At 37.3% G+C, this 16885-nt stretch overlaps 1 protein-coding gene across 1 annotated transcript in view; it reads left to right on the forward strand.

Moving 5' to 3' along the window:
- The window catches only part of LOC119420010 (protocadherin Fat 3), a 139602-nt gene that overhangs the window by 89736 nt on the left and 32981 nt on the right, over positions 1–16885 (forward strand). Inside the window, exons 41-47 of the mRNA XM_037687379.1 lie at positions 534–665; positions 816–973; positions 1104–1635; positions 2289–2442; positions 3634–3781; positions 9175–9597; positions 12786–13035. Coding sequence (XP_037543307.1) covers positions 534–665; positions 816–973; positions 1104–1635; positions 2289–2442; positions 3634–3781; positions 9175–9597; positions 12786–13035 — 1797 coding nt within the window. The remainder of the gene's footprint in view (positions 1–533; positions 666–815; positions 974–1103; positions 1636–2288; positions 2443–3633; positions 3782–9174; positions 9598–12785; positions 13036–16885) is intronic.

Below are 16885 nucleotides of genomic sequence, written 5' to 3' on the forward strand. Positions count from 1 at the left end.
TTTTGGCTTTTGTAAATGTATACATTTCAAGGTTTTTATTAGTTTTGTTAAGTATTTAGTATTCATTTGAAATAAAGTTTTGCAAGGAAAAAAAAAGATTTATTAGTTTAAAATATTTTTCTCTTCAGCACAGTTGCTCTATTTTAGTTTTTTTTTTTTACATTGCTACATTAAGATTTTAGCTACGGCTTTTGTTACCTTTAGCTATCACTCTAGTACTTTTAGTTTTTACCAATGTGTTACTACTTTTAGCTTTTTGCTTCCATTCTGATCACTTGACCCATCACACTCAGCTTTCACTCTAAACTGTTACAGTTAACACAGTTTTTCTTGTAAATATTATATATATATATATATATATATACACAAGTATATATATTTATTTATTTATACATAAAACCAAGCAACAGAAAGGCTTTTTTTTGTTTATCACTTTAAATCTAAATGACTTGTTTTTTTGGTTATGCCTTTACTCATTTATTTTTTCTATTATGTTTGCATGTTTTTGTCTTGTTAAATAAAAACAACAACAGGAGGGACATGTCCAACTCCTTTGGAACTTTGTGAAGGTCAGTCCTGTCCTGCAGATATGCAATGTGTCCGCTCTGGTCCTACAGCGCCATCTGTTTGCCAGTGTCAGCCTGTGAAACTGGATGAATGTGCAGGTCTGGGTCTATCATACTCCTTATTGAAACATTTCTTCTACATATTCTACGTGGACAGTTAGATTACAATAGATCTAATTTAAAATGGTCAAACGTGCAGCTGCAGGTGCTGGTATTTCACTTCTGTTTCTGTGTTCTGTCAATGAGCAGGACGGACCTCTTTGAGTTTCTCTGGAAACGGCTACATCAAGTACAGAGTGACAGAGAGTGACCAGAGTGGAGAGATGAAGTTGAGCCTGAGGATAAGAACACTTCAGCGACGGGGAGTCATTATGTTTACACGTGCTAACCCCTGCACCATGCTCAAGGTAAACAAATGTTCGGACTTCAGCCAACACGTTTTTTTTTTTTTTGTCCACAACTTTGTACACAGAAAATTGTTTGCAACAGAAAATAAAAATTTTAAACAGTTGACTCAAACTATCCTCTTTGCTCCAGATTGAAGAGGGTCGACTTTGGTTCCAGATACACTGTGACAACACCCTAGGCATAATGGGTATTTCTGACAGACCAATAAACGATGGTCTTTGGCATTCAGTGTCTTTGGAACTGACCAGAAACTACACCCTCCTGTCACTGGACGACAGCTATGTGGAACGCCGCAGAGCAACCCAGGCCCCTGTCCGTCTATGGCCTCTGGCTCCAGATTCATCTTTTTTCTTTGGAGCCCAAGTGAGGCCACCACATGGCCAGGGGGAGGTACCCAGCCCTGAACTTGAAGGAAAAATGGGAGGGCCAAGAATTGGTGACCGTGGAGCGAGGGGACCTCCAAGAGCTCAGGACGGCTTCCAGGGCTGCCTGGGCTCTTTGGCCCTGAATGGTAATGAGCTGCCCCTTCAAAACAAGAGGAGCCGTTACGCTGAGATAGCCGGACTCAGCGAGGTCAAGTTGGGTTGTGTTCTTTACCCAGATCCTTGCATCAGTCCGCCCTGCCTCAACGGAGCTGTCTGCATCAGCTTGCCCTCTGGAGGTATGCATAAACAAAATGACTCCGAATGGGATGTATAAATATCCATCCATTATCTTTATCCGTTTCTTCCTTTTCGGGTCATGGAGGTCACTGGTGCCCATGTCCAGCCATCACAGTGCGAAGGGGGGGGGGGGGGGGGGGACACCCTGGACAGGTCTCCAGTACATCACAGGGACACATAGAGACAAACAACCATTCACTCTCTCACTCACACCTAGGGACAATTTAGAGTTACCAATCAGTCTAACTTTTGGTCTGTGGGAGGAAACCGGAGTACCCGGAAAAAACCCACCATGCACAGACAGGACATGCAAACTCTACCCAGAAAGGTTGGGATTTGAACCTGCAGGACCTGCTTGCTGAGAGGCAGCAGCTCTGCCAACTGTGCCACTGTGCTGCCACTGTATAAATAAATGATTTAAAAATGTATCATCATAAGTAGCAACCTTTTACTTATTGTTTTTATTCAACGCAATTTTTTCTTGATTTACGCATGATTGCACTTTTTTTTTATTTGTAAAACACGAACATTGATTTATTACTCAAAAGCAATGCCACTCTTGTCCTGAAATGGTTTAATTTTATTTTATTTGTCAATATCTTTATGTCAGTTAATATGGCACACTTTATGGGTTTTTTTTTCTTTCCAACAGGCTTCATGTGCAGTTGTGGCAGTGGATTCACTGGGAGGCACTGTGAAACTGAACTGACATCCTGCATGCCAAACCCCTGTCAGAATGGTGGCGACTGCGAGCCAGTTGGCAGTCCGTTCCTCTGTGGTTGTCCTGGAGGACTCACGGGACTTATGTAAGACTAATAAAATGCAGTAAACACACACATGCACACTCCTTTACACTCAAGAAACATTTCATATTTGACTATAACAACAATGTTAACAAATAAATTGTCCTTTTTTATCCATTGTATACAAACATACAGTTGAATAATCACTTGTCTCTACCTAAACACATGTTCATTTGCTCCCATTAGTGTTCAAAAGACCCCACAGTTGTTTGTTTTACTTATTGTGAGGAATAAATTTATGTTTCTAATATAATTTGAAAACCTGTAATCGTTCTTATTCTGCCTTCTTAAATACAGCTCAGTAATGACCTTTTAAATAACCTCTGCGCTGCCGTGTTGTTCAGTAAAACCACCACTAGAAGGCAGCATTCCTTCAGAGGAAAAAAATGCTTTAGATCGTTTCAAGCTAAAAAACACAGTCATGTTGAATTAAACAAAATGTGCAACATTTATAAAGATTTCTTTCTTTTTCAGTTCCCATCATCAGTTAAGCAAGAATCAAAACTAATACTAGATGTTGCCCAAAAAAGTAATATCTGTCAAATCCAGCTGCCCACAGTTCATCATAGTCCGGCCTCCTGACTAATAAAATGAATCTGATTTGAATTTCATCAATATTCATTCAAAAATGTATAAGAGGGATTTACACAGCAGCACATCAAGATTTTTGAAAGTGAACTTCATATTGCTCATTGCAGGGTTTTCTTTTTAAGAAGAAAAACATGCATATGCATGTGAAAATCTTTTTATTTTTATTTTTAATTTTTAATTTTTTGGTTGTTAATCAGAAAAACAACACCTCTTGTAAAATATTAAAAGTCTCCGTAATGAAAAATAAATAGAAACGGACCCTCATATACATTTCCTCCTTCATGTCAGGACTTATTTCTGGCTTGAAATAAAAATCCGAAATGAGCAGAGAGAACTGCATTTGTGACTTTTGTGTTGGTATTTAGAGTCTTTTTGTGTTTGAGCATATTTATTTGATTTACAGCCATATAACTAACGATAATGGAGGATATATAAAGATAATCCCATTGATTTAACACTAGAAGTCGTCTTAAAAGATGATTTTCTATTTTCTTTTTTTTTTTTTTTTGCACCGTCATGCTCCTCCATTCTTCTTACTCACTTTGAAACAAACCCTCCTCATTGCTCCTGTGCATAGTAATGTTTTTGTCTTTGCCTCGGCAGATGTGACGTGGATGTAAATGAGTGTGAGCAGGACGTCTGTGGAAACAGAGGCGAGTGCGTCAACACTTTCGGCTCGTTCTCCTGCAACTGCTCAGAAGGATACGAGGGTCAGTTGTGTGACGACCAGACCCTCGGGGATGACACACAGGTAGTTTTAACGACACTCAAAGTTGGACTGGATGGAAAATATGCAAAAAAAATTAAACTTGTGGTTAATTGAACTTTAATTGCAAAGTGGAGTTATTGAGATTTTTTTTTTTCATTCTCTCTTGGAAGGCTTATCCACTAGCTTGTCCTCACACTCGTTGAAGGAGGGTGTGGTAATGAGTAAATTATGATTTCCATTTGAAGTTGTCATGCTTGTGACTTTTATTATGGTTACACCGTGCACAGGAAGTTTTCAGGGCCTTTCAAGTTTCCTGCACAACGTTGAATGAGTCAGTCTCAGTGTGAAATGGATTTGTTTCATTAATTTCTTATCTTTTCAGAGGATGAAACAGGTGTTGGATGTATTCTCTGAACTTTTGAAAAAAACTAAGTAGAGCTTTTGTTTAAGTGCTGGTTTTAAGAACTGTCAGCAGCTATTTTAATCCATTAGATACCAACAAAGTCCATGCTCAATAATCCAGGTATACATCCCTTAGATATGTGGTGAAGACTCCAGAAGATTGACAGATTAATTTTGTAGATTTCTTTTTTTGTGTGTGTGTGTTTTGGTCATTTATGTAATCAGGTTCAGACACGGGCCATGTCACCTTGGCAGAGTTCTGAAGCCACTCCTTTGTTTATTTGCTGATACTCTTCTTGTCATTGTTTTGGCAAGTATCTCTCAGCTGGATTTAAAGTCAGTAATCCTCCATACTTTTTTGTTTGCCTTCAACTTTCTTTCATTTCTGACTAAAATCCAAGTAACTGATACAAAGAAAACTAAAGAAATTGCATTTCCTGTGAAAATGCAGTGTGAATGTTTATTGCTGAAAAACTTGCAGAAAAACAGCTGAAATTAGCTAATAACATGCTGAGTTGTAGCTGAAATAGAAGAACAGGTCTGAATTATCTGAAGAAAGCAGAAAGAACAAATATTTGCAGAATTGGTTTAAATAAGAAGAAATGAGCACAAAAATTAGGAAATTAGATTAAAAAAAGGCTGAAATGAAAAATAAACAGCTGAAAAGTAGCTGAAATGCAAAACAAAGCTAAAAGAATCAGAAAGAAGCAGAAAGAGCTGAAAAGAGCAAAAAAAATGTGTAATTAGATGAAAAAGCTAAGATTAGCATAAAAGAGCTAAACGGAGAAATAGCAGAAGATTCTGAAGAAAAACCTGAAATTAGCATAACAAGCTGAAATTAGCAGAAATAAGTTAATTAGGCTGAAAGTAGCAGAAATTACCACGAAAAACTAGAATTTATCTGAAAACAACTGAAATTTGCTAAACGCTAAAAAGATAGCTGAAAATGAAGAACAAGCTTAAATTAGCAGAAGAAAGCAAAAAGAACATATTTGGTTAGTGAGGCTGAAAGAAGCAGAAATTAGCACAAAAAAAGTGGAAATTATTTGAAAAAAGCTGAAATTAGCACCCCCCCCCCCAAAAAAAAATTAAAAAAAATAAAACCCACTTGCTGAAAAGTAGCTAAAAAGGCAGAAGCTTAAATTACCAAAGGAAGTAGAGAGAGCACATTTTTTTTATGATTTGGGCTGAAAAAAGTTGAAATGTGTGCAACAAATATGGACTTAGCTAAAAAAAGCTAAAATTTGAATAAAACAGCTAAATACTATCTGAAATAGCAGAAAAGGCTGAACCTAGCAGAAATCAGCTGAAAGGAGCATATCAAGCTGAAAGTAACATTTCTATTACTACAACATGTATGTGCTTCTTCTAACTTTTTTCTAAACAAGTTAGAAAAAGCACATACATGTTGTATTTAGCAGAAAGAAGCACAAAACAGCTGAAAAAAACAGCTGATATTAGCTGAAAGTAGCTGATTTAAAATGTATTTTTACTATTTGCACAAGGAAGCTGAAAGAAGCTAAACCAGAATAAAATGTAAAAGGAACAATAAACGGTTGTAAACAGATCTAAAGATCGGAACGATGTAAAATGAGCTCAATTCATTTTCTATTAGACAAAAATTTCAGAAAAGGCTAAATATTTCAAAACACTAAAGTTGCACCAATACCAAATTCATAGCACCCTTCTCCTGAACGAGCTGAATGTTTTGATATATGATTTGTTGAAATAGCACAAAAATTGTGGAATGAGAAAGATGCAGAAAAATGTACAGAAGAAAAATGGATCACAACCATGTGAACGCTTCATAAACATCCACACGATGATCCCTCAGGAAACAGTTGGAAGCAGAAGCATTCTCCCTCTTCACTACTTCTGTTTTTCATTTATCTTGCCTCGCATCCTGGATTTGAATTGGATTTTTAATTGTGTTATAGTTTTTTTTTATTACTTTAGATTATTGATGTTAAATTTTTTTTAAAAGTTTTAATAGATATAAAGCTAAAAAGTTGTGGGTGCATATACATATATATATTCACTCCCTCAATGTGAACACTTTTTCAAGGCACCTTTATCAAGCAGTTGCAGCAGCAAGACCCATCAGGTCTGTCTCCACGAGCTCTGCACGTCTGGCAACTGGAATTCTTTCCCAACGTGAAACCTGCTCCAGTTTGTTCAGTTTGAATGAGCGCCTCCTCTTTAAAGCAATTTTCTGTTAAATCCATTTAATCTTGCACAAAATTTAATAAGCTTCCACAAAGATCCTCATTGATCACAATTTGTTTTCTACACATTTGTCTCTCTTCACTGTATTTGGTAGTCTGTTAGTAGTTCAAATCTTTAATCTGTTTCAGAATAAAAAAAAAAAAAATTATAGTTTCGGTTTTTTGCTCGATGCAGAACTGAGTTTATCTCCTTTTTAAATATGTGCTTCAACAAAAAGCAAGTTTAGAACAATCACATAAAGGTTTTCTTAAACTGAAATGTTTTTACTCAGACAAACAGCAACAGTTATAAGACTTTATATAAGGCAGGGGTGTTTTTTTTTAATTATAAAATTAATTAAATTAATTTGTAAAAAGGGGAACTTATTAAAAAACTGTAAAGTATGTCAAAAGCCCACCTTTGCTTTTCAGCATAAACTCATTAGAAGTTGCACATTAGATGGAATGTGCTTCGTCATTCACCTGAAGGCCATAAGTTGGCTCCTTAGATAAATAATGTTATTACTTAACTGACTTTATATGTATGTGAATGTTTCTGTGCAGTGCCCTGAGATGACTTCTGTTGGGATTTGGTGCCATATATATATATATATATATATATATTTATATATATTATATATACTGAATATAATTTAACTGAATAAGTAGCAGAAAAGTAATCAGACGATGCATTTACAACCAAACGGCACTAACTGTGTGTGCACTCATGAGGGCCTCTGTTTCTAGAAAAAAATGCTGAAAACCTCAACTTTTTTTCACCTTCCTTTACTTTTACTTTTTTTTTTATCACAAGTTTCATTTGTTCAAGAATTAATGACATTCCTGAGTTCCTTCTCACTTCACGAACAAAACTTGTTTTTAAATTCTCTACAGTAGTGATCATATAATTTACTTACTATATTACAAAAATATGTTTTACAAAGGAAGAAGTGGGTAAAGATAATGGATGGATGGAGAAACTGTTTTAAAGGGTTATTTCAGATTTTTAAGGTTCAAGGTTCTTTACTGTCATTCGCATCACATGTGGTACATGACAGAACAAAATTGTGTAGTCAAGGTCCCAGTTACAACCAAAAGAAGCAAAAATATTAAGTATAAAAGAAACAGTATACAAGGATCTAAGCCATACACTAATAATGTAAAATAATACAATATATTAAACAGCAGCCTTAGAAGACAGATTTTGCAGAAAGTCTATGAACCAATCCACTGATCTCATTAATACAAGGCAGTCTGGTTCAAAGAAAAGACCTAGCATTTCTTGAAGGACAATTCCATGCCAGAGCTTTGAGCTAAAATCAGTTTAAACTCGGAAGGGATGGAGTTACAGTCATTTTAGTCAAATCTTGCAAATGACTGCTTTTGTGGTATTGTGAGATGTTGAGATGTGTTAGCACTCAGAGAATATTTTGAGCATGACTCCCAGCCACAAACACATCAAATTTACCTTTAGTTTAGAATTAAAGGCATTTTTGTGTTGACTAAGGTCCTTAGGTTGTGACAGCCATCTTGAATTAAGATTTCTCTGAACGTGAATCAATTGTAGAAGTACCGGTATATGTAATGACGCAACAAAGTTAAGTCAGGTCCTCTGGACGGTTTATTTTTGTTGAAACGTTTCGTTTTTTTTAATCCAAAAGACTTCTTCAGTCTGAGGAGCTGCAACAAACTCAGTCTTATAAATAGCACCTTGTCATAGTGGGTCGACCAGTTTGATGGTGCTCAGATGGTTTCTGGAGTTCGCCCTCTCCTCCGCCAGTTTGTTTGAGGCAGGCATGGCCAAAGATTATTGGCCATCCATTATGATAGATTATTGATTGTGAATCAGGATGTTTTGAACCACTTTGCCCATGACTGCCTCAAACAAATCAGTGGGGGAGAGGGCGGACTCCAGAAACCATCTGAGCACCATCAAACTGGTTGACTCACTATGAGAAGGTGCTATTTATAAGACTGAGTTTGTTGTGGCTCCTTGGACTGATGAAGTCTTTTGGATGAACTACAAAACGTTTCAACAAAAAGAAAACGTCCAAAGGACCTGACTTAACTTTGTTGTTTTTTCTACCTGGATTATTGAACATAAATCAGGATTATATGTAATGACTTTCTTGGAGTGTCATTAAACTCCAACCAGTGGTTCATGAATTATTTTGCCAACCGATGACACAGTTGATGCCAAAGTTAGAAATTAAAATATTGCACAAAATATGGTGTTCAAAGTATGTGTTGGAAATAATGCTCAGTCGTTTCCACACCAAACGTTCGCTCAGCGTATTTACAAATGACTGAATTATAGCCTTTTTGTGTTTGTTAAAACTGCATAGCTGTGGCAGCTTATCTTGAATTTAGTCCACTCGTAGATGCACACCCATTGATTACTTTCTGAGGATTTTATTAAAATATGCACAGTGGTTCATAAGATATCTTGCTAATGCTACAGACTCACTCACAGATTGCCTCTGCACTTTCTGTAGCCGATGAAAGTTCAGTTCTGTTTCTCCAAACGGAGTTCATTTAAAGTGCTATCTACAAGTAAGATAGTATTTGTTCATAACCTTTCCAAATAACCCAACTTCAAGACATCTGATTTATCCCTTCAAGGTGTTACCTGCTTTTCAAAATAATTTGCTCAATTTATACCGTTAGACAAGTTAGACATATAAGATCATTTTCTGAAGTGGTTCCTTCTCATGAAACCTCCCTCAGTCCTAACATTCCTCTGCCTGCAGCAGCCACTGACTGTTTTCTTACACTGAGCAGGAAATGCTGAGTCCATGTTTTTGTAACTTTTCTTATCATGTCTCCCAGGCTGAGCCGCTGTCGTACGTCGGACCAGGGGAGATAATAGGCATCGGAGTCCTTGCCTTTGTCATCGTTTTCCTCGTCATCCTCTTCATCGCTTTCAGAAAAAAAATCAAATTCAGGAAAGAGTTGGATCCAGGACCAGGAACTGGGTCTGCGATGGGCTTTTCAGCTGTTTCTGCAGAAAGCAGCTACATGCTGCACAAGAGTGGCGCGAGAGCCGAGGGAATCGAGTTTAAAGCTGTGCATTTATCGGGTTCACCAGAGTCCACAGGCATCTATGGGGAGGTGGGAGGCAGCATGGGAGGCCCACCTCAGGTCATGGTGCGTCCTACTGCCTCCAATCCTACTGTCCTCCCCGGAGCTCATGGAAACCAGAGCATGAGGAGCGCTGAAGGCGACAGGACCACTTCCAGTGAAGGGAGTCAGGTGTGCCAAAATGTGTACTGGCAACTCTTATGAGTGCTATTTATTTCCATACATCGCATGATAAATCAATTTACCAGAATTAATTTTACAGTTTAACAAAGAAGAAAAATCATTGTTAAAAGTGAGAAATATTTTTAAAAATCAAATATTTCAATATATAATATTTCAATTTCAATATTTTGACCAGATTATTTATGAAAAAATAACCATTGTATCACTTTGTCTTTCTATTGTTTTTAAAAAAAAAAAAAACTTACATTTTTGTTATGAAATAAAACAAGAACCCTCCTTCACCAAAGAAGCAACATCTTTATGTCGATAGAAATGTTATCTAACCATATTTTGAAGCCCCTCCACCTCTTCTTCTGTGAATTATTTCTGCATTATGTGCTGCAACTCTTCTTTATTCAAACATCTATTAGGACAAACATAATATGACCGAGAGTGTAGCCACTGGTTTCAATACGGAGTTGCATAAAAGTGGGTTTAAAGCCCACAATCCCTGATGATCTTAAAAATATGGGATTTTTTTTTTTTTACTAAAAAAAATGAATAAATGAATTGAAAAATGTACTTTTGAAGTTGTACTGTAAAAGTTTCTAAAATGCCAACCCACCTGAAAATCTTTACCACCTTCACAAAAAGGTTCTGCCTGTCTGCCTGTCTGTCTGTCTGTCTGCCTGCCTGTCTGTCTGCCTGCCTGTCTGCTTGTCTGTTTGTCTGTCTGCCTGTCTATCTGTCTGTCTGTCTGCCTGTCTATCTGTCTGTTTGCCTGCCTGTCTGTCTGTCTGTCTTAATTAAATTTTCAGGAAATGGTGAGGTTGTCACAAGAAAGAAATTAAAATTAAATGTTGGTGCTGATCTGGATCACCATCTGGATTCAGGAATTTTTAAAGGATTATTTTCAGACTGTGCACAAGATGTTACTTCATAAGTGACCTTAGCATTTTGACGGGGGTGTACGCTTTCCGAGCACTTCTTGTTACCATATATTTATTGTGTTAACAAAAGGTCAAAAAGCCATGGCAACCATCTTGAACTGGGTTCCCTCCAAGCAACAATCAGTTTTACGTACATATACCTGTACATATGAAACAATAAAAAAGATAAATAAAAACAATATGATTAAAGTCAAAATCTCACATTGTGTTAAAGGTCAGGGAGTAAAAGTATATTTTTAAACTAGATCAATTCAGTGGCAAATCATTCCAGATTTTTGGACAGGCATCAAAACAAACTCTGTCACCTCTGAGCTCACATTTTTTTCCTTGGAACCAATAAAAGCATCTGCTCTGCTAACCTCAGAGATTATGGTGGTGCATACAGCTGCAGAAGTGCAGAGAAATGAAAGAGAGCACAAACTATAAGAGACTTAAATGCAAAGAAAAATACATTTGTTAATGGACTGCAAGCCAGTGAAAAAGAAGCTAAATCTAGTGAGGATGTGTTTTCTTGAACCAGGTAAAACTTGTGCTGTGGCATTTTGAACCAGTTGCAAACAAGCAACAGAAATCCTGTCTAATTCCGCAAAAAAGCAGATTGCAGTGATCAAGCTGTGATGTTATAAAAGCATGTCTCAAGATTTATTTTAGACAGCATGGGCTTCATTTTACAAAGGTGCCTCAACAGGAAGGAGCAGGATTTTACTATTGCATTTGTATGACAGTTTAATTTTCAAAGATCCATTTTCACTCCAAGATTTATGATAATGTTTCTGTCATAAGGGGCAAGGGAGGAAAAAAAAGTCAGTGACAGAACTGATTCTAACTGCAACATTTTAAGAATAGATGTTGCACAGTGGACTGTGTTCTGAGCATGTGTTGAGGATGCCTCGCAGCTACTGCCACACCCAACTGTAGCTCAATATATGTAAAACTGGCAAAGGTAAAGCTATTTTTGTGTTTGCTAATGTGGCCTAGTGGTGGAATGGCCATCCTTAATCAGATTACCTCCGAAAGTTAATCAGCTTTAGATGTGTGTTCAGTGATTACTTTCTAAAAGTCTTATTAAAATTCATACAGGGGTTTATGGGATATTATGCTAATGATACAAACAATCAAAAAACAGTCACAAGCAATGAAAAATTGTTTCGTCTTCAGGAGATAAATGGTTTGTGATGGTTCTTCTTCTAGCTGTTCCTCTTCAGCCATCAAAACAACGAGTCATCCTCCTCCATCTCTGTCCTCTGAATCCTCTGTCCTCACTCCAACTGCCTCCATGTCCTCTCTAACTGCATCCACATATCTCCTCTTTGTCTTTTTCCTGGCAGCTGCATTTCTAACATCCTTCTACCAGTATACCCACTGTCCCTCCTCTGGACATGTCCAAACCATCTCAGTCTGGCCTCTCTAACTTTATCTCCCAGTTGTTCAACCTGTGCTGTACCTCTGATGATCTCATTCCGAATCTTATCCATTCTTGTCACTCCTAAGGAGAACCAGCCAGCACTGCCTACAAACGCTGGGCGCACAGATGAGAATCCAGGGAGGATTGAGACATTGATCCACTGAGGAAAACACAGAAGGAGCGAACATTTAAAGGGCAACACAAATGAACAGAAATAAACACCTAATGAGGAGACAAACTAGGAAAAGGTGGATGGGGCAGGAGCAGAACTACTGAAGAAAAAAAAAAACACTAAGGAAACTGAATCACAGGAAATATAAACACAAAAGTCATAAAAATCTAATAAAATAACGAGGCTAAAATACTGACATAAATGCAGACTATCACTCTTGAAGTCCTGCACCTTTGTGACCTCTACTCCTTGTAGTCTCACTGTTCCACCAGCCTGTCTCTCTTTCACACACATGTTCTCTGTCTGAGCTGACTTTCATTCCTCTTCTTTCAAGTACATATCTCCACCTCTCCAAGTTCTCTTCCACCTGTTCCCTGTTCTCACCACAGATCACAATGTCATCTGCAAACATCATAGTGCACAGGGATTCTGGTCTGTCCTGAACTGTTAGTCTCTTCATCACCTGAGCAAAAACAAGGACAAAATCCAATCATTGACGCTATCCCACCTCCAATAAATTAAACCTACAGTATATAAGAAGTGTTATAAGAAAAGAAACAGGAATAGTTTTCTTTTCCTTTTGCCTTTTTATAAAGTGGATTCAAAATAGAAGTTATCACCATAATGTTTTTAAAAAAGCCTTTTGCTTGTTTTATTTTCATCTCTCCAGATGAGCAGCTTCCTCTCAGACGGGTCTAATGTCCGAGGTTTGACCACCAGGAGAGGCATTGCGGTGTGCAGCGTGGCACCCAATATCCCCTTGGCATCGACCTACTGCTCTGAGAACAACCCTGCCCACAAAGTATCCTGGGAGGGTGAGGAAACGAAAGGCCTAGAAAGACTCAGAGACGAGAGGGAGGAGAAGTGGAGAGAGAGGGCCTTTGAACTGGAGAAAACCCACAGGGACCACAGTCCTCAGGGTAAGACTGAGAATACTGCATGGCATGAACACATGCTTTCTGATCACAAAAGGTGACACATACACATTGTGCTGCTATCATCTTCATTGAGAGAGAGCTTATTTCACAGTTGGGTGCGTTTTGACAGCAAATATGAAAGAAAAGGGCCCAGAGAAGGCAGGAGCACTTAAATACAGGTACAGCTCTGAAAATTAGACTATTGTGAAAAAAAAAAAAGTCAATCATTTCAGAAAGTGAAACAGATTCATTACACATAGAGGTGAAATATTTCAAGCCTTTACTTTTTGTAATTTTGATTATTATGGCTTACAGATAATGAAAAACCAGAATTCAGTGTCTCAGAAAATTTGTCTTACATAAGATCAATAAAAATAACATTTTAAACACAAATGTCAGGCTTCTGAAAAGTACATTAATTTTTATACACTCAATACTTGGTTGGCCTGCTTTTGCATGAATTACTCTGAAATGAGAATGAAACCTAAATGAAATAACCTTTTCCTGCCACACTTTTTCCTTCTACTTGACTTTCTATGAATATGCTTGGATACAGCACTCTGTGAAACATCAGCTTCTTTAGCAATGACCTTATGTGGCTTTCCCTCCTTAATGATGACTGCCTGCTGGACATCTGTCAAGTCAGCAGTCTTCCCCAAGATTGTGTAACCTTCTGAGGCTCAGGAAAACTTTGCATTTGTTTCGATTTATTTGCTGATTAGAGTCTGACACTATGAATTTCCATGAGAATATTGAACTTTTTCCACAATATTCAAATGTTTTGATACACTGAGTTTTGGTTTTTCATTATCTGTAAACCATAATCCTCAAAATTACAAGAAATAAAGACTTCAAACATGTCACTCTATGTGTAATGAATCAATATAATGTTCGAGTTTCACTTTCTGAAATGACTGACAAAACATATTGAACATTTTCACCACATTCTAATTTTCTGAGCTGCATCTATATAATTATTTTGCATTTGAATTAGTTTCTTATTTATTTCCTGGGAGCAATAGATAGTTCCATTGCTCAAATTGGCAATTATTTCATCTCGGATCGTTACACCTTCTTCCATCTTTTATGCCTGAATTGTGAAATTAATCAGGCAGAACAGATGTCATGTGCCCTATTAGCCTATTTTTTATTTTTTAAATTAAGCTTTATACCTTTTTTCCCCCTCAGGCACAGTTGGTAAGTAAAAGTTCAACTGAGACACACCTTTACTATAAAGTCGAGCAGACAAATAAATGTTTTTAAGTGTTTATCTTATTAAATTTCTAAGAAATGCACAGAGGCTCATCCCTCTGCGCGTGCCGGCTTCTGCGAATCGAGTTTTGAAATGCAGCTATTTGACCGTCAAAGTGCATTTATTAAGCAAAAGTTCAACTGAGACACACCTTTGCAATAATTTCAAGCAAACAAATAATAGTTTTAAAGTGTTAATCTTGTTAAATTCTTGTTAAAGTCCTTCCATGCATGCTCCCGCAGCTGCCATTTGGCAGCCCGTCATTTTTGGCACAACACCGGCCCACATTTCCAGGTTCGGCCCACATTTCTAGGTTGTCAGCGGTGATGCGTAACAAATGTGACACGTCAGCGGTGATGCATAATAGATAAGATGCATACAGCGAAGTGGTATATTTATGGATTTTTCCACTTTATTAGACATATTTGGACTGATGCAACTTATAGGGCAGTGTGGCATGTATGGTGGAAAATACGGTAGTTAAAGATCATGGATTGACGTATGGATTTACCTTTTTCTTTGAATCCTTGCTTTAAAAACTTTTTGTCAGTTGAAAACTAAAGGGAGGCCAGGAGATGCCTTTTGTCAGATAATTCTATTTGAAGGAGCTCTTTAGATGCCTACACTATCAGGAAGACTGCACTTTGGGTTGTTTGCATAACTCTGGTCTTAAGTTGTGGTTAAATGAATCCACAAAAACAGTTAAGTTGTTTGTTGACAGCAATCAATTAAAACCATAAATAATTTTAACAAGGGTATATTCAATCTCACAAGATTTGGCCACTGCTCCGTTATGAAAAATAAAAGTGAATAAATAAATATTTGGAATGTACTTTGTACTTACATAGAACATTTCTGTCTTATCAAGATACTCAAAGCACTTTATACTACAATCTTTGCCCTCATTTACCCATTCATACAGCGCTCTACTAGATCTAAACAAAGCTATAGTGCTTTATCACATTCATACACCGATGGGACACACATCGGTGGCAATGAGGGGTTCAGTGTGTCTTGCCCAGGGACACTTCGGCATGTGACTCTTGCATTGGAGGACGACTGTTCTAATCACTCAGCCACAGCCGCCCATGGAAACTATTCCATGAACAAATTGAGGTCTCGTAATACTCTGATTTCTGCAACTGTATGCCCAAATCCAGGACACCTCATGCAATGAATCGTCTCAGTGGTGTAAATGCTACAACTAATTATGTGGCAATTAGAGAACGAATTACAGAAAGCAATTTGTGGCAATGCATTAGTTGCTGAAAGGGAACTGGGGTTCAAACTGTTGAAGATTAGGATTGGATCTCTGTTTGCCTCATTGTTGTTGACAAGAAATATTTTCAATTGAAATCTTACTTAGTTTGGGGGGGAATTAAAAAAATATAAGGAAAATGAAAAAGACTCAAACTAATTTATCATATAAACATTTAGATATGTATAATTGGTGTCATCTTATGATGTCTATTGTTGCAGCAGTTTGACAATTTCAAATAAATATTTCAAATGGTGATTCAAGTACCAAAATAATTATAAATACTTTTTATGCATTGCAGCTTTAGGAAGTTCCACATGTCACAAGCATACTATGCCTTGCAATAAAACTGGACAGACGTATTTGGTCATTTATTCATACATCTGTGACTATACAGACAGTGCTGAGCCTAGCCAATGTCGCACCCTAGGCACAATTTTAGGTGGCACCCCCTGTGCAATTTTCTAAATGTCATTGGCAATTTACATACATTCAGCTAAATAGTTCTATCTTTAATATTATCTTTTATTTTTAGAAACTAAAACAGATAACAAAAATCTATATAATTTAAAAAGAATATCAAAAGCCTGCACCTTACCTGCCAACTGCTGATGGTAATGAGAGGGACTTATACATATTAACAAGTACAGCTTGAGCAAAGCAGTCCTGGGGGGTATGGTCCACTGGATTTTTTTTTTTTTTTAAGTCTACTCAAAACTTTGCATTTTCTAGCCATTTCCTGTACATATTATGATATTCTTAGGATTTGTAAAACAGCACACAATCAATATCTTATGAAGGTAGAACACTGACAACCTGCCTTTAAGCTAAACTTTATCTCTAGTCATCCTTGGAAAGGATTGCATTACTCTTGTTTTTTTACACACAGAGCACCAGGAAAAATATATATATAACAAAATATCATTTGCACATATTACTTGTAAGGACTTTTTGTAAGAAAGCAGGCTATTGTGAGAAACCTCCAAGGTAGTTGCCACAGAACAAATTGTTTTCTTAAACCTAACCTGTATTGTACATACTATATCAACTATCCATCCATCCATTATCTTTACCCGTTTATTCCATTTTGGGTCACGGGGGTCGCTGGTGCCCATGTCCAGCAATCACTGTGCGAGGGGCGGGGTACACCCTGGACAGGTCGCAAGTCCATCACAGGGCCACATAGAGACAAACGAGACAAACAACCATTCACTCTCTCACTCACACCTAGGGACAATTTAGAGTTACCAATCAGCCTAACATGCATGTTTTTGGTCTGTGGGAGGAAACCGGAGTACCCGGAGAAAACCCACGCATGCACGGAGAGAACATGCAAACTCCAC

The sequence above is a fragment of the Nematolebias whitei genome, chromosome 14 (assembly GCF_014905685.2).
Source record: "Nematolebias whitei isolate Nwh7 chromosome 14, NemWhi1, whole genome shotgun sequence".
Taxonomy (NCBI): domain Eukaryota; kingdom Metazoa; phylum Chordata; class Actinopteri; order Cyprinodontiformes; family Rivulidae; genus Nematolebias; species Nematolebias whitei.